The sequence below is a fragment of the Phyllobates terribilis genome, unplaced genomic scaffold (genome assembly GCF_046119375.1).
Source record: "Phyllobates terribilis strain yellow unplaced genomic scaffold, ASM4611937v1 Scaffold_17__1_contigs__length_24005725, whole genome shotgun sequence".
NCBI classification, from domain to species: domain Eukaryota; kingdom Metazoa; phylum Chordata; class Amphibia; order Anura; family Dendrobatidae; genus Phyllobates; species Phyllobates terribilis.
Window position 1 is genome coordinate 6,226,332 of NW_027362777.1, and position 20,574 is coordinate 6,246,905.

Here is a 20,574-nt window from a genome sequence, read left to right on the forward strand (position 1 = left end):
ATGGTGTTGTTGTAGTTATTTCACATATCACTTTCACTATGGTGTTAGTAATGGGGGCATCTTATAGACGCCTCTCCATTACTAACCTGGGCTTGTTGTCAGCTGGCCTTATAAGCTGACATCAACCCCAGCCCTATAACCCCACTGCCACCGCTACAGGGCAGTGGGCAGAGCGGAGGCTAAGTGCCAGAATTGGTGCATCCTATGGATGCGCCACTTCTGGGGCGGCTGAGGGCTGCTGTTTCTAGCCTCGGAGGGGGTCATTATTTATGGCCCCTTTCTAGGCTATTAATATCAGTCCCCAACTGTCTACATAGCCTTTGCTAGCTGTTAAAAGAGGAGGACCCAACGTCATTATTTGGGGGGTGCCCCATTTTAATAGCCTGTAAAGGCTAAGTATTCAGCTGGAGGGGCTGATATTAGTAGCCTGGGAAGCTCTGTGGGTATTACCCCCTTCCCAGGCTTTAAACATCTGCCCCAGCTGTCTGCTTAACCTCTGCTAGACTATAAAATTACAGGGGACCCCACACCAATTTTTTTAAATAAATCCTTTAATTTAACAATAAATGACAAGTACAGTAACCAACACATTCAATGTACTAATTATACACATGACTGACATTTTTCTATCCATGTATTCCATGTGTATAGCTATTCTTTCTATTCTAAATTGTTGGGCACCGATGTATTGTAACTGTATGTGGCTGATGAATTGCCGGCTTTTAAAGAGACGGGTGCGTGAAAATCGGATGGCACTCGCATGGTCTGAGTGATGTGCAATTTTTTTCACACACGCAGTGACTTGCATTGGCGAGTCTCGTCCGAGATATGCGGCAAAGCGCAGCATGCTGTGAATTTTTTCTCAGCCCGATTTCAGCTGAGAAAAAAAAATCGCAGATGAGATGTCACTCATTCATTAACATTGGTCCGAGTGCAATTCAATTTTTTATTGCTCTTTCCCAACTAAAGCAGAGAGGGAAAGTGCGTGGTGGATGCTGGGCTGTGATGTGCGGTGAAACCCCGACCACAGCCCATCAATCAAGGGGGGAGCGCGTCACTTGCTCACGCCCGACTGCAGCCGGAACTTGATATGACATCAGCGGATGTCGGAGCCGGCCGCAGCCTTGGTCATGTGATGCCTGGTGAGCGCCCAGCAATAGCGCCGCTCACAGGCAATAAAGAACAAGCAAGGTATTTACAAAAAGACTTGTTGGCACAATTTAAATCCATGGGGTCATTGTTAATAGTAGTGGACAACCTCTTTAAGGCCTGGAGGGAGGTCGAAAGATATCTTTTGGTAGCTAGTGACTGGGCCAAAAGAGTTGCTAACCGCAGGCGTAGGAAGGCTCCTGTCTTTAGGGTGGGGGATTTTGTGTGGTTGTCCTCAAAAAATGTGCACTTAAAGATAATATCTAGAAAGTTTGCACCTAAATTTGTAGGTCCTTATAAAATTATTAAAATTTTAAATCCTGTGACTGTTAAGTTGCAACTTCCTATTGCCTGGAAAATCAATAATTCTTTGAACCTTACGTGCAAGACGGACTTAATTGATTTAATTGAGAGTCAGCTTGACTTAATTGTTTACATATTAAAATAATGACCCATTAGCGACAGATGTCAGCCATAATTATGAGATAAGGCAATGAGGTAATGTGTGGAAATGTCCCTGATTTTTCCTATAAAAAGCCTATTTGAGACACTACTCAGTGTTCATTTGTGATTTCTCCGACCGTATAGATCCTATATACAATTTGGCGGCAGACAACTAAGACGAGAATACACACATTTTGTGTGCCCCTAACAGGGAGATCTTTATGCGATCAGATAGACAGATTATTGGGTGGGGCTGGGGAAAACCAGCTTTCAACTGTGAGGCAGTGACCGGGATCGTGTACGCGGGACGTTATGTAACATCCCTGGCGGCATGCTTGCATAGTGCACCATCTCAGACTATGCAAGATCACAATCTTACCCTTCAGTCCAGTTTGCAAATCTTGCTCCTGTTCACACTATGTGCTTGCCTCTGTTCTGACTGCTTAGGGCGGCGGCCCGGTTACTTCCTGATTCTTGTAGCTGCTGTGGACACACCCCTGATGCGTCCCCAGCCTATTGCTTTCAGTCACTGGATATTTAAACCAGCTCCACCCTGAAGCTGGGGGCCTGAGCAACTCTAACAATCAGAGGGCTCCTTGCCTCTGAAGTGCCAGGTCCTGTTTTGTTTCTTGCCTGTCCGCCATCCTGGGGGCTGTATTCCCAGGCCTGTCTGAACTATCTCCTAGCCTGTTGTCTGTTTCGCCATCTCTGGGGGCTGTATTCCCAGACCTGTTCCTGTATCTCATTGCAGTGTCAGTTCCTGTCTGAACTGTCTCCTAGCCTGTTACCTTTTTTTCTCTATGTCCGTACCTTTCCTTTTCCTGCAGTATCTGAACCCGCACCTAACTCCAACTCGTTGTCTCTGCACTTCTGTTTGTGAGTTTAGAGTCCACTCGCTACTTCATTGCAAGTACCTTGTGTGTATCTGGTTCTGCTTGTCCCTTCCAGTCTGTTCCGTGTGAACAGAGCCCTGTCCTCTCTGCTCTGCCTTGCTCACCGCTCCGGCGGTTCCTCTCTGCCCTGCCTTGCTCACCGCTCCGGCGGTTCCTCTCTGCTCTGCCTTGCTCACCGCTCCGGCGGTTTCTCTCTGCCCTGCCTTGCTCACCGCTCCGGCGGTTCCTCTCGGCTCTGCCTTGCTCACCGCTCTGGCGGTTCCTCTCTGCTCTGCCTTGCTCACCGCTCCGGCGGTTCCTCTCTGCTCTGCCTTGCTCACTGCTCCGGCGGTTCCTCTCTGCTCTGCCTTGCTCACCGCTCCGGCGGTTCCTCTCTGCTCTGCCTTGCTCACCGCTCCGGCGGTTTCGCCTTGCTCTGCCTTGTTCACCACTCCGGCAGTTCCTTCCTGCTCTGCCTTGCTCACCGCTCCGGCGGTTCCTTCCTGCTCTGCCTTGCTCACCGCTCCGGCGGTTCCTCTCTGCTCTGCCTTGCTCACTGCTCCAGCGGTTCCTCTCTGCTCTGCCTTGCTCACTGCTCCAGCGGTTTCGCCCTGCTCTGCCTTGCTCACCGCGCCAGCGGTTTCGCTCTGCTTTGCCTTGCCCACCGCACCTGCGGTTTCGCCCTGCTGTGCTTGCTCACAGGTCCGACGGTATCTCTCTGCTCTGTCTTGCCCACCGCTCCAGCGGTTCCTCTCTGCTCTGCTTGTCTACCACATCTGCGGTTCTGTTCCTGAGTCCAAGTCTGTACTGGACCCTATCCAGCCTGCGCTCCAACCTGCTAGTGCCTCCCTGTCTGCACTCCAGCCATGCTTGCCAGTACCCCCCCTGTCTGCATACCAGTCGTGCTTACCAGTACCCACCTGTCTGCATACCAGTCGTGCCTGCCAATACCCACCTGTCAGTGAGTCAGTCTAACCTGCCTGTTCCTGTATCACCCGGTGTGGGTCAACAGCCATGTCCGGGGTCTGACCTGGAGTAGCACCTGGTCCCTCTGCTCGGTTCCTCCTTGGTGCACGGAGTTGACTGAGCCGCCATGCGACATTGGTCGGATTGGGTTGATACTTAGTTACGCCCCTCCAGGCACTCCCCGGTTCATGGTACAGTGAGATCACTAATCACGCACACGCCAGTCAGTCCGGGCGTGTGCATAACACGTTATATCTCCCCCAGAATGTGTACAGAGACCTATTAAAACCATTGGAGTGCATTGCAGTCACAGACACACCTGTGGCTGCAATGCAGGAATGAAGGTGAGCATGGACCTAGTCAGGCTATCTGGCTAAGGCAGATTAGTAAAAACCTGGCAGGGCCTTCATTTCCGGGAGGTGGTCACAGGAGGCAGTAGGGCAGCCTCCTCCCTCCAACCCGGGTTTTCCAGTGGCTCTTGCCACAGGTCCTTTAAAACCCATGCACTAAGGATTAGTGTTGTTCTATGTTGGAACCTGCTAGGAGCACAGCAGGAGACCTCAGCAGGATTGAGGGTGGCTGAACCCCTGCCTGGGAACCCTCTGCACCTGTCAGGCTCTGAGCGGCTGGTACGGCCATTGCCCGCGGCAACCATTGTGTATGCACTTTCTGTTAACCCGGCTGCGAACCGGAGGACTTTCTGTTAACCCGTGAGTTGCTGAAATAAAAGCTGTTTATGTTGGACTTGCTTGGGTCACTGCCTCAGTTACTGCACGGTGTGAACACCTCCGCCTTACAGTTTGGTGGAGAATGCGGGCATTGTGACTGACGCATACCCCCCACCGGCAGCTGCATGACCACAATCCGGCCGGCCTCCTTTCAGCCCCACCTTGTGGACAAAATGGAGGAGCTGTTAAGGCAATTGATCCTCACGCAGCAGCAGCAGCAGCAGGAGCAGTTCAAGCAGCAGCACACTAATGAGCTGATCATGCAGCAGCTCACAGCCCTGCAGGAGATGCCGACGGCACCAGCCCCAGAACGTCGAGGGGCCCGGGACAAGGTTTGCTCAGCGTTGAGAAAGATGGGACCGGAGGACGACGTGGAAGCCTTCCTTACCATCTATGAACGCACGGCAGAGCGGGAAAACCTACCAGCCGGCCAGTGGGCAGAAGTGGTGGCTCCGTTTTTTAGCAGCGATGCCCAAAAGGCCTACTTCGACCTCAGTCGAGAGGACGCCCAGGACTACCAGAGGCTCAAAGGTGAGATCCTTGCCCGGCTGGGGGTCAATACATACGTGAGGGCTCAGCGTGTGTTTTCGTGGGCCTATGTGGAGACCTGACCCGCCCGGTCTCAGGCTTATGACCTCCTGAGCTGGTAAAGAGGTGGCTCCAGCCTGAGACTTTGTCTCCAGCCCAAATGGTGGAGAGGGTGGTGGTTGACCGGCTGGTGAGGAATTTGCCAGCCGCTATCCAACGTTGGGTGGGGCAAGGGGACCCTGGCACGCTCGACCAGGTGGTCAGCCTGATTGAGCACTACTCGGCCACTCAGGACTTTATCCGAGACTCTGTCCCCTCACGGCTGTCACGCCGATCCCTGCCAACCCATGAGTTGGGAAAGGGGTCACGTCCCTCTGCTGGGGACAGTCAGCACCGTACCCGTGCTGAAGGGGAACCCCGGAGTGAGAGTGGCAGGAGACTGGTTCCCTCCTAAACTGTCATAAGACCTAACAGTACCTCCACCCTGCTGGCGGTGTCAGGGGCCGGGACATGTGGTTGCTAATTGTCCCCTGACTACGGAACCCATGGACTGCGGATATAGCCGCCGGGTCTCAATGTATGCCCAGACCGTCTGCACGGCGAGCACCGACCCCCGGGACAGTAAACTCCAACTATGCCAAGTACTAGTTAATGGGTACCCCACGGAGGCCCTCCTGGACTCAGAGAGCCTTGTGACTTTGGTACATGGGTCGCTGGTGGCAGGAGACAACCCCAGTGGACGGCCAGTCGGGGTTGTGTGTATCCATGGGGACCTCCGAGAGTACCCAACTGCAGAGGTATTCTTGTCCACGCCATATGGAGAAATAAAACATGTGTTGGGGTGGTAAAAACTCTTCCCTCTGGGACTGTGTTGGGAAGAGACTTTCCCCTGTTCTGGACTCTGTGGAAAAACAAAATCCACTCTCCCCCGGTAAAATGTATTACAGGCATTGTACCCGACGAACCTGAGTCAGGGGAACCTGCTGTAGGGATGTCCAACCTAGGGATAGAGTGTGACCCCGATAGGTTTCCCTTAGAGGTGCTGGCAGGAGAAGTCGAGGAGACCCCATCGATCACCGAGCTGGAAGTGTCCCGGGACACGTTTGGGACGGCTCAGCTACAGGATCCCACCCTGACTCAGGCGCGGGAAAGGGTGGTAGAGGTAAATGGCGTAGCTCAACAGCCCAGTGCAGATACTGTATTTCCACGCATGGTAATCAACGGTGAGTTGCTCTATAGGATAGATAAGATCAGGGACGAGGTTGTGGAACAGTTAATGGTACCTCAGTTGTACCGTCGGGTGGTTCTAGATTTGGCGCACACACACCTGCTGGGTGGACACTTAGGGGTAAAAAAGATGCTAGAACATAGCTTACAGCGGTTCTTTTGGCCTGGGGTTTACGCGGAGGTCAAAAGGTACTGCGAATCCTGCCCCGAATGTCAGTTTACCATACCCACCGCAAGTTTCCGTAGCCCATTGGTACCCCTGCCAGTGATAGAGGTACCTTTTGAACGGATTGCAATGGACTTGGTAGGGCCCATTGTAAAATCTGCCCGTGGCCACCAACATATACTGGTGGTCGTCGACTATGCCACCCAGTACCCGGAGGCTATACCACTACGCCACACCTCAGCAAAACTGATTGCACGGGAGCTGTTTGCCATGTTCTGTCGCCTTGGACTACCTAAGGAGATCCTGACGGATCAAGGGACCCCTTTTATGTCCAAAGTGACAAGGGAACTTTGCAAATTGCTAAAAATTAAACAATTGCGCACCTCGGTGTACCACCCTCAAACCGACGGGCTAGTAGAACGGTTCAATAAAACCCTCAAGTCCATGTTAAGAAAGGTGGTTTCTAAGGACAGGAGGGATTGGGACATGTTGCTACCCTATTTGATGTTTGCCGTCGGTGAGGTACCCCAAGCTTCCACAGGGTTCTCTCCCTTTGAGTTATTGTACGGCAGACACTCTAGGGGTCTGTTGGACGTAGCTAAAGAGACATGGGAACAAGAGCCAACTTGACATAGGAGTATAATTGAACACGTGGCTAGTATGCAGGACCAGATCGCGGCGGTCATGCCCATTGTGAAAGAACATCTGTTAGATGCCCAGGCAGCCCAGAGGCGAAGATATAATAAAAGGGCCAGAGTCAGGTCTTTTAACAAGGGCAATCGAGTGTTAGTTCTGGTACCCACAACCGAGAGTAAACTCATGGCCAAGTGGCAAGGGCCATATGAGGTTCGAGAAAAAGTGGGGGAGGTAAATTACCGGGTGTATCAGCCCGGAAGGAGGAAACCTGAGCAGCTTTACCATGTAAACCTGCTAAAGCCCTGGAAAGACAGAGTGTTTAGTTACAGACGTCACCCCGGGCATATCGCCAGAGAATTCTCTACCTTCAGCCAGGAAAGCGTCCGAGGGGGATGTCAGGATAAATGATGCCCTCACTAAACAGCAGCGACAGGAGGCTCGCTCGCTGGTGCAGCACAATACCGACGTGTTCTCAGAGCTACAGGGTAGGACTACGGTTATCCAACTTGACATTGTCACCGAACCTGGGGTAAGGGTGCGAATGAGACCATACCGGGTACCCGAAGCCCGGGGGCAAGCTATCACGGCTGAGGTAAAACAAATGCTTCAGTTAGGCTTCATAGAGGAGTCACGGAGTGAGTGGGCTAGCCCCATCGTACTGATTCCAAAACCAGACGGATCGTTACGTTTCTGTAACGATTTCCGGAAATTGAATGAAGTGTCAAAGTTTGACCTCTATCCAATGCCCAAGGTGGACGAGCTGATTGAGAGACTGGGGCAGGCCCAGTACTTTACCACGCTCGATCTCACCAAGGGTTACTGGCAGGTACCTCTCACAGATTCGGCAAAGGAAAAAACCGCCTTCGTAACTCCGGAGGGTCTATACCACTATGTGGTCTTACCTTTTGGGTTACATGGGGCCCCGGCTACATTCCAGAGGTTGATGGACATAGTGCTCAAGCCTCATCAGGAGTACGCGTCCGCGTATTTAGATGACATTATCATCTTTAGCACTGACTGGCATACGCACCTATCCCAGGTACAAGCGGTTCTGGATTCTCTCAGAGCTGTGGGGTTAACGGGAAATCCAAAAAAATGTGCGATAGGGCTAGAGGAAGCCCGATATTTGGGGTATGTGATAGGCCGAGGAGCTATTAAGCCCCAAATCAATAAAGTTGAGGCCATAAAAAACTGACCGTCAAGTACAAAGCAGGTGAGGGCGTTCCTTGGCATCCTTGGGTATTACCGCCGGTTTATACCTAATTTTGCAGGGCCAACGGCAGCCCTCTTGAAAGGGAAAAAATCGGTAATGGTTCAGTGGAACCCTAAGGCAGAAGAAGCTTTTCAGTCCATGCAGTTGGCCCTGTGTGGAAGGCCGGTCCTCATTAGCCCCAACTTCAAGGAAACCTTCATTGTACAGACAGATGCCTCGGAGGTAGGCCTAGGAGCGGTATTGTCACAAAAAGTGAATGGTGAAGAGCACCCGGTCACCTACTTGAGTAGAAAACTTGTCCCGGCAGAGAAAAACTATAGCGTGGTAGAGAAGGAGTGTTTGGGTATTAAGTGGGCCTTGGAATCGCTACGTTATTATTTACTCAGGCGTCAGTTCCGCTTGGTGACGGACCACTCACCCTTGGTATGGATGAGAAATGCCAAGGAGAGGAAGGCGCGAGTCACCAGGTGGTTCCTGTCACTGCAAAATTTCAGTTTCTCTGTAGAACATCGCCCTGGAAAGTCGCAGGGAAACGCGGATGCCCTGTCCCGGGCACCCTGTATGATGGCAAATGTTCAACCCCACAAGTTTGAACAGAGGGGAGATATGTGAGGCAGTGACCGGGATCGTGTACGAGGGACTTTATATCTCCCCCAAAATGTGTACAGAGACCTATTAAAACCATTGGAGTGCATTGCAGTCACAGACACACCTGTGGCTGCAATGCAGGAATGAAGGTGAGCATGGACCTAGTCAGGCTATCTGGCTAAGGCAGATTAGTAAAACCTGGCAGGGCCTTCATTTCTGGGAGGAGGTCACAGGAGGCAGTGGGGCGGCCTCCTTCCTCCAACCCGGGTTTTCCAGTGGCTCTTGCCACAGGTCCTTTAAAACCCCTGCACTAAGGATTAGTGTTGTTCTATGTTGGAACCTGCTAGGAGCACAGCAGGAAACCTCAGCAGGATTGAGGGTGGCTGAACCCCTGCCTTTGAACCCTCTGCACCTGTCAGGCTCTGAGCGGCCGGCACGGCCGTTGCCCACGGCAAACATTGTGTATGGACTTTCTGTTAACCCGGCTGCGAACCGGAGGACTTTCTGTTAACCCGTGAGTTGCTGAAATAAAAGCTGTTTATGTTGGACTTGCTTGGGTCACTGCCTCAGTTACTGCACGGTGTGAACACCGCCGCCTTACACAACCTAGGACAGTGGTTCTTAACCTTGTTTGAGGTACCGAACCCACCAGTTTCAAATGCACATTCACCGAACCCTTCTTTAGTGATAAATCAAATATGATTTTTTTCCAAATTCAAGACATAGGTATATGTTTTTTTACTGGTACACAAAATGAACCGTGCATGAACATCACCTTGATCAAAGAACAAAACCAACACAGTGCATGAACTCACAACAAATGACATACCTGCAAATCAGTGTGACTTCTGCTGTTGTTTTTGAGAGACCAGTTCAGATATGCGTGGCTTCACCTTGGCAAGTGCTACTCTCATGTCATTTTCACAGCAAAGTCTGTTCCTTTTCTTTGTTTTTATGTCCAGCATCCTCAAAAAGGATTATTCGCAGAGATATGTTGTAACAAATGGTATAAAAAATTCCAGGGCTTTCTTAGCAATAATTGGGTACTTTTCCAACTGTCGACACCAAAACGTTGAGTGTTGTTGTTCTGAAGAGTTGCAAATGAACCTGGCTCTGCTGAATTTCAATGATTTCGTCAGGGTATTCATAATTGACATGTGCTGTCTCAACAGCAAACGTGAACGGCTGTCTCACCCATGCTGGATATGACTCTCTTGTAGGGAAATATCCGTCGAGAGACTTTGCAAGCTCATCTAAGTGCGTGGCAATTGTTTGCTTCAGTTCCATGGATACAGAAATGTCTCCGATTCCAGACACATCTTCGATCTTACTTACACAGTCGTCCAGAAGGGGAAAGTTTGCGAAGTTATTGTTCTCTGTTCGTCGTTTCCATAACGGTAGTTTTTTTTTTAAAAGCCTTCAGGTTTTCTTCTGCTTCCATGATGTTGACTCCACCACCCTGCATCTGCTGATTGAGATGATTTAGAGCTGCAAATATATCAGCCATGTACCCTAAAATGAGAATGAACTCAGGATTTTTGAAGCAATCTGCATGACAATGTTGGTGCTCTTGCAAAAACAGGACTAATTCCACACGCATGGCAAAAACACGATTCAGCACCTGTCCCCCGGATAACCACCGAACATTAGAAAAGGTACAGGAGTACCTCAAATTCAGAGCCTATTTCTTTACACAGCTCACTGAAGATGCGGTGCCTCAGAGCACTATTTCGCCCATAGTTCACACATTCCACTACAGTTTTTAATACTTCTGCCATTTTTGGAGGCAAGGTTTTTGTTGCCAACGCATGCCTGTGCAGAATACAATGCGTAACAATGATGTGTGGTGCATCGGCTTTTACTAGCGCACCAAAACCAGACTTTCTTCCCAGCATGACTGGAGCTCCGTCCATACAAACAGCAGAAACCATATACCATGAAAGATTGTTGTCTCTGAGGAAGTCATCCACAAGCTTCTTCACATCGGTGGCCTTAGTTGTTGTTGTAAGAGGCTTACAAAATAAAAACTCTTCTTTTATCATGTTGTCTTTCACATAGCGCACGAAAACAGCAAGCTGGCTTAGATTAGAAACGTCTGTGGTCTCGTCGAGTTGAAGGCTGAATTTTGCCGGACTTGAAATTAGATCTGCGACTACTTGAGCCAAGATGTCTTTACTCATGCACTCTATTCTGTCACCGATGGTCTCATTTGAAAGAGAAATTTGGGATAATTTACCTTCGGCCGCTGTTCCGAGTATCAGATCGCCATCTTTAACGCTGCTGGTTTTATGAGTGTTTCACCGATGGTGTGCGGCTTGCCCTGCTTTGCGATCAGGTAAGCAACTTTGTACGATGCAGTGAGGATCGGTTTGTTCACAGGTACAAATCCAAGAGCAGGCAAAGTGGCCCTTTCATCAAATCTGGCTCTTTTCACCTTGAATTCAGCAAGCATTGTTTTCTTGTATTCCCCATCTCCATGCAGCTTCAAGAAGTGTTCCTTTAGTTTTGCCGGTGCGAGACTAGAGTTGCTCAACTTGGCATTGCAAATCATGCAGATAGGACGCTGACTCCCATCACGTTCCGTGATACATGTGAATCCATGTTGTACATATTCGTCCGACCACTTTCTTTTTTTGCTCGACATAGTTAGTATGGATTAAAATATTAAGAAAGAAACCACACAACGTACAACTACGACAGTCACACAGTGACTACTGAGCACACTAAATTCCCAGCAGCACTGATTGGCCAATTAATGTAACGTGATCATCTGCAGCAAGTGATGGCCAAGCGGGGCGTGTCATCACGAATTTACTTAATGAGTCGGGTGTGTCTTGACTTCCGTGGCGGAGGCTCCGCCAAACCCCTGAGACCGACTCACCGAACCCCTAGGGTTCGATAGAACCCCGGTTAAGAACCACTGAATTACACATTTTGTTATATATGTTTATTTCCTTTGCGTGTATTGGAACAACACAAGAAAACATAGAAAAAAAAAGCAAATTGAACATAATTTCACACAAAACCACATAAAATAGGTCGGACAAAATTGTTGACACCTTGCCAAAAATGTAGGAAAACAACTTTGTTTCAAGCATGTGAAGCTTGTTCAAACGCAATTGTGGCAAGTAACAGGTGTGGGCAATATGAAAATCACAACTAAAACCAGATAAAAAAGGGAGAAGTTGATTCAATCTTTGCATTGTGTGCATATGTGTGGCACACTAAGCATGGAGAAAACAGAAAAAGGAGAACTGTCTGAGGACTTGAGAACCAAAATTGTTGAAAAATATCAATAATTTCAAGGTTATAAGTCCATCTTTAGAGATCCGGATGTTCCTCTGTCCAAGGTGCGCAACATAATCAATAAATTTACAACACATACAGTCAAATATGGTGGAGCTTCAAAAATGTTTTTGGGTTGTTTTGCTGCCTTTGGTCAGGTACCCTGACTGTGTGCAAGGCATCATGAAATCTGAAGATTAGCAAAGGATTTTGGGTCACAATGTAGTGCCTAGTGTCAGAAAGCTGGGTTTGCATGCTAGGTCATGGGTCTTCCAGCATGACAATGACCCAGAAAATGGATGGAAACAAAGTGCTGGACAGTTTTGACTAGCAATGAATCCAGATCTAAATCCCATTGAACACCTGTGGAGAGATCTTAAAATTGCTGTTTGGAGAAAAACATTAACATTTGCAAGTCCTCAGTGGTTGATACAATCTTTTCAGTTAGCCTTTAGTCAGTAAGCTTTCGAGACTACTCAGATCTTTTCAGTAGACATAGTATAATACAAAATCTGAAGAGTCACATATTTATACACAACAGGGCACAGGAATAATGCAATAGATAAGACAAGTGATATGAAGCAGAACTATCAGTATGGGAGAGGAAGAAGCAGTTGTGGCCGTAAAAATGTTTGGCCACGAGTAGATCTATTCTTTTTTTCTTTTATTGTGTGGCGATGAAAATTTATTCTTGTTTTAAGTTTTTGCCCTGTCTCCCCTACATACAGACCCCCAGTTGGACATTTGGTACATATAATTAAGTTCATTGTGATGCAGCTGAAAGTGGTCCTGATGTGAGTTGCGAATCTTTATCTTGTCCGTGGTCATTATAAATGGACGGGTTTTACATTTACAGTTGGTGAGGGTGAATTTTATAAGTTTCACAACAAAGGTGAAACTATCCTACCGGGCAGTTTGCTTTCCCTCCCAGTACCTTTTAATTCTAACAATGTTAGGTTTCGGGGAGATTATACTTGTTCCTTTTATTTTTGGTTCACCTTAGCTTGCCTTCTTTGCCATATATGAATGTGTTTTTGTTTCTCACTCAGAGTTTTCGTATTTTACTTCATACTTTCCTTTCCCCTTGTTGAGAGTGTGTTGAAGCCTCCCCTCTGGTTCCTCAGGAGGTACGAGAAACTCCTCAACGACTTATTAGTTAGTTAGGTGTGTGGTGGTGCTTTTAGTTGTGCAGCTAGGGCCTTTCTAGTCTCTGCAGAGACTAGTTGAGTGTAGTTGCGGCATTCTCCCCTGTGTGGGTTCTCTGGTGCTTAAAAAGATCCGATTTCTGGTTAAAACATTTCCCACATTCTGAACATGAAAATGGCTTCTCCCCTGTGTGAGTTCTCTGATGTTTGATAAGACTTGATTTCTCTGTAAAACATTTCCCACATTCTGAGCAGGAAAATGGCTTTTCTCCTGTGTGAGTTCTCTGATGGTTGATAAGAGTTGATTTCTCTGTAAAATATTTCCCACATTCTGAACATGAAAAAAGCTTCTCCCCTGTGTGAGTTCTCTGATGTTTATAAAGATAAGATTTGTGGCCAAAACATTTTCCACAATCTGAGCATGAAAAAGGCTTCTCCCTTGTGTGAGTTCTCTGGTGCTTAAGAAAACTAGATTTCTGGTTAAAACATTTTTCACATTCTGAACATGGAAAAGGCTTCTCCCTTGTGTGAGTTCTCTGATGTTTGATAAGATTTGATTTCTCTGTAAAACATTTCCCACATTCTGAACAGGAAAATGGCTTCTCTCCTGTGTGAGTTCTCTGATGGTTGATAAGAGTTGATTTCTCTGTAAAATATTTCCCACATTCTGAACAGGAAAATGGCTTCTCCTCTGTGTGGTTTCTCTGGTGCTTAAGAAAACTAGATTTCTGGTTAAAACATTTTCCACATTCTGAACATGGAAAAGGCTTCTCCCCTGTGTGAGTTCTCTGATGTATATTAAGAACTGATTTCTTTCCAAAGGATTTCCCACATTCTGAACATGAAAATGGCTTCTCCTCTGTGTGAGTTCTCTGATGTTTGATAAGATTTGTTTTCTCTGTAAAACATTTCCCACATTCTGAACAGGAAAATGGCTTCTCTCCTGTGTGAGTTCTCTGATGGTTGATAAGAGTTGATTTCTCTGTAAAACATTTCCCACATTCTGAACAGGAAAATGGCTTCTCTCCTGTGTGAGTTCTCTGATGGTTGATAAGAGTTGATTTCACTGTAAAACATTTCCCACATTCTGAACAGGAAAATGGCTTCTCTCCTGTGTGAGTTCTCTGGTGCTTAAGAAAACTAGATTTCTGGTTAAAACATTTTCCACATTCTGAACATGGAAGAGGCTTCTCCCTTGTGTGAGTTCTCTGATGTTTGATAAGATTTGATTTCTCTGTAAAACATTTCCCACATTCTGAACAGGAAAATGGCTTCTCTCCTGTGTGAGTTCTCTGATGGTTGATAAGACTTGATTTCTCTGTAAAATATTTCCCACATTCTGAACAGGAAAATGGCTTCTCCTCTGTGTGGTTTCTCTGGTGCTTAAGAAAACTAGATTTCTGGTTAAAACATTTTCCACATTCTGAACATGGAAAAGGCTTGTCCCCTGTGTGAGTTCTCTGATGTATATTAAGAACTGATTTCTTTCCAAAGGATTTCCCACATTCTGAACATGAAAATGGCTTCTCCTCTGTGTGAGTTCTCTGATGTTTGATAAGATTTGTTTTCTCTGTAAAACATTTCCCACATTCTGAACAGGAAAACGGCTTCTCTCCTGTGTGAGTTCTCTGATGGTTGATAAGAGTTGATTTCTCTGTAAAACATTTCCCACATTCTGAACAGGAAAATGGCTTCTCTCCTGTGTGAGTTCTCTGATGGTTGATAAGAGTTGATTTCACTGTAAAACATTTCCCACATTCTGAACAGGAAAATGGCTTCTCTTCTGTGTGGTTTCTCTGGTGCTTAAGAAAACTAGATTTCTGGTTAAAACATTTTCCACATTCTGAACATGGAAAAGGCTTCTCCCCTGTGTGAGTTCTCTGATATATAATAAGATTTGATTTCTGGTTAAAACATTTTCCACATTCTGAACATGGAAAAGGCTTCTCCCCTGTGTGAGTTCTCTTATGTATATTAAGATATGATTTCTGTACAAAACATTTCCCACATTCTGAACAGGAAAATGGCTTCTCTCCTGTGTGAGTTCGCTGATTTCTGATTAAAACACTTCCCACACTTGGAACAAGAAAATCTATTCTTTGCTGTGTGAATTTTTTGAGGTTTAAGAAAAGACTTTTTGGGAGGAAAACTATTTCTATATTCTGACCGTGAAAACGGCTTCTTTGCATTAGAAGCAGTTTGTTTTTTAATGCTTATTTTGTGACTTTGATTTTCCTTAGTAATCGGTAATGAATCAGATGACAGGACCTGTTGAGAAGGATCAGATGACAGATCTTTGCTGTGAAGGGATGATGGTAAATCTGGAGAAATGTCATTCATTTCAATTGTATCCTGTTGGATCTGAAAATTATCTGATTTAAAAATTGAAGATGTCAGCTGTCCCTCTGATCTCCTGGTACCGACATCTGCAAATAATAAAACCAATTATTATTTTTAAATAAAAATCCTTGAATTTTATATTTTTGAACATTTCTACTTAAACTGTCCATAAAAAAGGCAAGTTATATAAAAAAAAAATCACTTATTCACCAGGACAATGACTGTCTAATAGAAAACCTCATAGGATGAACCAGTAGAGTGTGGTGTTCAACTGTTTTTTCATTCTTCCTCCCAAATATGGAATAAAAAGCCACCAAACAATGTTATGTAGGCGAAAATAATACCAATAAAAACTTCTACTCATCTCACAAAAAACAAGTCCCCACTCAGGTCCATCATTGGTCAGTGGAAAAACAGAGGTTTCCACATTATTAGTGGCTCAAAGGCTCTTGAAAAGCAACATGGCTTCCATAAACCAATCCAGCAATATCCGCTCTCCCAAAGTCAGATCTCCCCCTCACTTCTGAGCCTTGCAGTGCGTCCAAACAACATTTAGCATCCATGTACTTGACAACACTATAGTGAGAAGATCCCACTTAATTTACGGTGTGTGTCTCCTGGAGCAAAATCTGGGCACTATGTGTTGGGCAATAAAATGGCAAATGTGCAATTTTCACTCTCCATCATTCACTGTTTGCTAATTTCTGGAAAGTGACTGTGGAGTCAAAATAGTCACTACTCCTATAGATTATTTCACTGAGGGTTATAATTTCCAAAATGGGAGTCACTTTATGGGGATTTCCACTGCTCTGGTTTTCTGCAATTTTGTTATATTAGGGCTTCTGCAAATGGTGGGTCCCATCTCCTCTGGGATCTGCTCCTGCGACGTCTGCTTCTGTCACCAGGAGCCGCCTTATTCATTCTGCAGGTGGCGCTGGTGATGGAGATTTCAGAACCAGAAGCTCTGGGCGGCGCAGGCTCTGTCCAGCCACTAAGATTAGGGTGCCTGGGACCTGTAGTACCATCCAGTCTGGCAGGATGGGTGTGTGTGCTGTCCAGCTGGAGTAATCTGCTCCCGGCTTCAGCCATTTGGAAAGCACCGCAACCTACTAAAGCTGGAAGCATATTGCCGGAAGCTGCCAGATACAGCCTTGTTCTCCTCTGGTTCAGTCCTCTGTGCTCAGCTCCTGGCTTGTGTATTTGTTTCCTGTTGTGACCTCGGCCCGTTTACTGACTACTCTTGTGTCTTCTGATTTTGTATTTTCTCTGCCCTCCTGGTTCTGACGTCAGATTCAAGAGAAGTTGGAAAATAATTTGTAAGGTCCATTTGTTTCCTATTATCCTTTGTGAAGAATTCCAAAGTTATCACCACATAAAGTGACACACGTCAGATTTAAAAAATGGGGCCTGATTAGGAACACAAAACTGCCTGCAGGAAGGGGTTAAATCTGAGTATTTTAAGAACCAACTACTGTAGTCAAAAACTGACTATAGACAATAACACATCTACTGAAATGATCAAACTCAACAGTCTTCATCAGTAATAAATGAGTAACTAGTGGTGAAACCTCCCTGTGGTAATTAGAGTATGGGGCTCGGTGGCTCTTGGCAATCTAAACTATCGTAAGGGACAATATTTTCTATCAAATGAGTGTCAAGAAGAAATATTAGACATTTAAAGAGAACTTTTTATAATAGTGCAGAGCTGAGGTGTCTTAAATTTAGACCTCAGGCATTGGGAAGACGTAATGGAGACCTTCTTTTAAAGACTACCAGGGAGTTACAGACTCACATAAGTGAGTCAGGCCGATCCCACCACAATAAAGCTATCATACAAAATGAAACTGAAAAAAAAAAGACAGAATAAAAGATATGTTACATCCCCAACAAAGTATATATAAGGGGAGAGCTCCAACACTAAACTGGAGTTGCACTCATTTATGGTGGACCATTGGAAATAATATGACTCCTGAGCAGAAGAGTAGAGAAACTATTATCGCCCCCATTTCAGGAGAGATTGTGCAGTAATCTGAATTCCTTAGGATTGAGAAATAATGTAATTTATGGCGTTGAGTGAATCCATGAAACCAGGACTTGAGCCATGCCAACACATCTCCTGCAGGCGTGAATAAATGTATATTACAGCCATCAGCCACGCACAGCTTAGAGATATATCATGGCACAGGTGTAATGTTTTCTGTATAGTTTATCACAATCCTGTTTGAAGTTAGTCGGTTTTAAAAGAAATTGAAAAGTCAGGATAAAGGGAAACTCTGCTGTTATTATACAGAAATTCACACTTGGCCCTCACTGCACATTTAATGTAGGTGAAGTTTGGCCAGAAAGACTGGACCTGGTCTTTTAGGGACCATATGAGCACATTCAGCAGCACAGAAGGGAGAGAAGGTAGATTCATCCAATAAGATATCAGGGTTCTAGGAAGCCAACACCATCATCACCCTCCACTTTCTCTTCAAGTGATTTTCTCACTTGTCAGCACATTCTACGTACGCTGTCATTTGGCTTTGTAGTTTACAGATCTGAGCAGGTAATGGACAGAGTCTTCTAATCCCAGGGGGTAGGTGGATCCTCCAGGTTGTAAGTTCTACAGAAAAGGTCTTTCACAATTACACAAAGTAATGTGAACATTTTTGGATGGAGGAAAATCTTGTGGTCTAGAGGTAAAATGGTGATCACACAATTGTAACACAACCGGACTACACCACTGATAAAGCAGCCACAGTCGGTAATTGAGAAGAATCTTTAACTTCTTTGCATTTAGTGGTCACTACTCACCTGGGTGGTCATATGTAGGAATCTCCTTTTTACACCGCACATCGCCCCTCACATATGTCTCTGTAGTATTAATATGGGTCAGATCTTCACCCTGAAACAAATATTGTAAAAGTCACAGACAGATGGAGAAGTCACATCTATGATCAGCTCTAATCCTGCCATCTCCACGCGTCCTCTTACACAAGTATAAAACATATAATACTGGTGGATAAAACAAGACTGAACACAAGACCTTCACAGAAGTCTACACATCATAGGGGAGATTTCATGACACCTTCTCTCCATCTACCTGATGATCCTGAGGAACATTGGGATCTTCTTGTTTACAGTCCTGTGGAAGAAGAGGATGAGGACATCTCTCCAGTGTTGTCCTCTTACTGGATAGATCTGGAGGAAACACATACAGGGACTGAATTCATTCTTTACATACAGATAATTATAGGCCGTGTGTATTTAGTCCTGTCTATTACCTGGTGATGTGAGGGGCTGGGGAACCTCCATCATGATGTCCTTGTACAGATCTTTGTGTCCTTCTAAATACTCCCACTCCTCCATGGAGAAATAGATTGTGACGTCCTGACACCTTATAGGAACCTGACACATACAATGATAAGGTCATCCCCCCGATCCCTTCATAGCGTTACTGTATAATGTCCCAGCATTCCCAGCAATGTCACCTCTCCAGTCAGCAGCTCAATCATCTTGTAAATGAGTTCTAGGATCTTCTGGTCATTGATGTCCTCATGTATCAGGGGGTGAGGTGGAGGTCCTGTGATTGGGCTCAGTGGTCTTCTCCATCCTTCAGACACAGGGTCCTGACAGCGCTCACTAGAGGTCTTCTTCACTACTGTGTAATCCTGGTTATGGAGAGAGACATTAATAAATCTCCCTCCAGACATTTCCAGAGTCCTCACCTCTCCAGTTCTGTCCATCTGTTATTCCCATAGATAAGAATGATGTAATGTGACGTCATCAGAATCTCTCACCTCTCCAGTAAGCCGGAAGAGGATCTCTATGGTGAGATGCATTATCCTCTCTACCATCTTCTTTCTGTCTCTATCCATTCTTTTCTAGGAAAATTATATAGATAAATTATTACTATCTCATATTGTGGGAATCTGAGTGGATTGAAGATGAGTTGGTGTAAAATATATAAAATTCTGTGTAATAAAAAACATGAATAGCATTGTGATGCCGGTATAAAGCAATAATGTGGTAGAGCACTTCATACATCTTCAGGTCATACAGAGATACCTATGTGCTATCAGTTGGGATTATGGAAGTTATAAAATAATTCAGTAATTTAACAATATAAAGAAACAGCAGTCTTTGTACAGACAATAAAATATGTTAATGGTTTATTTGTACACATCTCACCACTCCACGATAAGTTCTAGAAAGAAGAGGTCTTCTATCTCCACCACCTACTCTACGCTGTGTGCACGATTATTAGGCAATTTGTATTTTTGATGATTACTTTTATTATTTAACATCTCCAGTGTTGTTGGTCAATCCAAAGAGTAATAAACCTGAATATTTAAGAAAGTAAAAGTGAGGTGTTGTCTTAGGAGAATATCTCTGTGTCCAGAATTATTATGCAACTATATGAAAAATGTAAATTTTCCATCTTAACTGTTTATTTTCATCTGGTATATTGAGAATAAGAACCAAACATCTCAATGTCCAAAAATACATTTCTGACATTTAACAAAAATTTATCAGTGACCAATATAGCCACCATTCTTATCAACACCAGTGATAAGCCATCCATCCATAGAGTCCATTAGTTTCTTAATCTGTTGACAATCATCTTTGTGGGCAGCACCAGGCACAGCCCCCGACACTTAGCAAAGAGGGGACTATTCTCCTTCACCATAAATCTCGAGTTTAAGAAAAGCTCAAAAGTTCTCCGGAAGGTTTAGATCCAGTGAGGAAAAAGTCATGACATTATTCTTTCATCTTTAATGCCTTTCCGGTTACTGAGCAGTGAAGACTTCGATGCTGCGATTGAGCATTCTCCCGCAGAACAATCCTGCTGTTTTTTTTTTTAAAGATGCAGATTTTTTCTGTACCTCTGTTTAAAGAAAGCATCATCTAAAAACTTGCAGTAGGTTTGGGATTTGATTTTGAGTCCATATTCAATTAAAAAAAGTCCAACTAGCTCATCTGTAATAATACCAGCCCATAGCATTTCCATCTCGCTGGCGTCTGAGTTGAAGTATAGGTCTGTGCCCATTAATGATTCAGCCACGAGCCCATCCATCTGCTCCGTTGAGAGTCACTCTCATCAGTCCATGAAACCTTTAAAAAAAAACTTTTTTCAGCTTTCTTTTGGTTAAGTCTTGATGTTTGCACTTGTGTCTTGTTGGTGGTGATTGATATTCAGCCTCGGCCTTGTCTCTGAGCACTGAACACCTAGTTCTTCTGGGCCTCCAGGGAGGCTGCAATTCTGGAATACAACAGCACTGGAGGATAATATCTTCCTGGTCGC

The 20,574-nt window shown here is 45.5% G+C and overlaps 1 protein-coding gene across 1 annotated transcript; it reads right to left on the reverse strand.

The window, feature by feature from the left end:
• Positions 1–11,600: 11,600 nt before the first annotated feature.
• Positions 11,601–20,319, reverse strand: LOC141176181 (uncharacterized). The gene is made up of 8 exons (XM_073660176.1): positions 20,156–20,319; positions 19,183–19,243; positions 18,761–18,940; positions 18,554–18,677; positions 18,373–18,470; positions 18,084–18,174; positions 14,997–15,373; positions 11,601–14,935 (listed from the first exon to the last, which is right to left on the reverse strand). The coding sequence occupies exons 1-8, from the start codon at positions 20,317–20,319 to the stop codon at positions 13,022–13,024; spliced, it is 3,009 nt and encodes a 1,002-aa protein (XP_073516277.1). The 3' UTR covers positions 11,601–13,021.
• Positions 20,320–20,574: the final 255 nt, after the last annotated feature.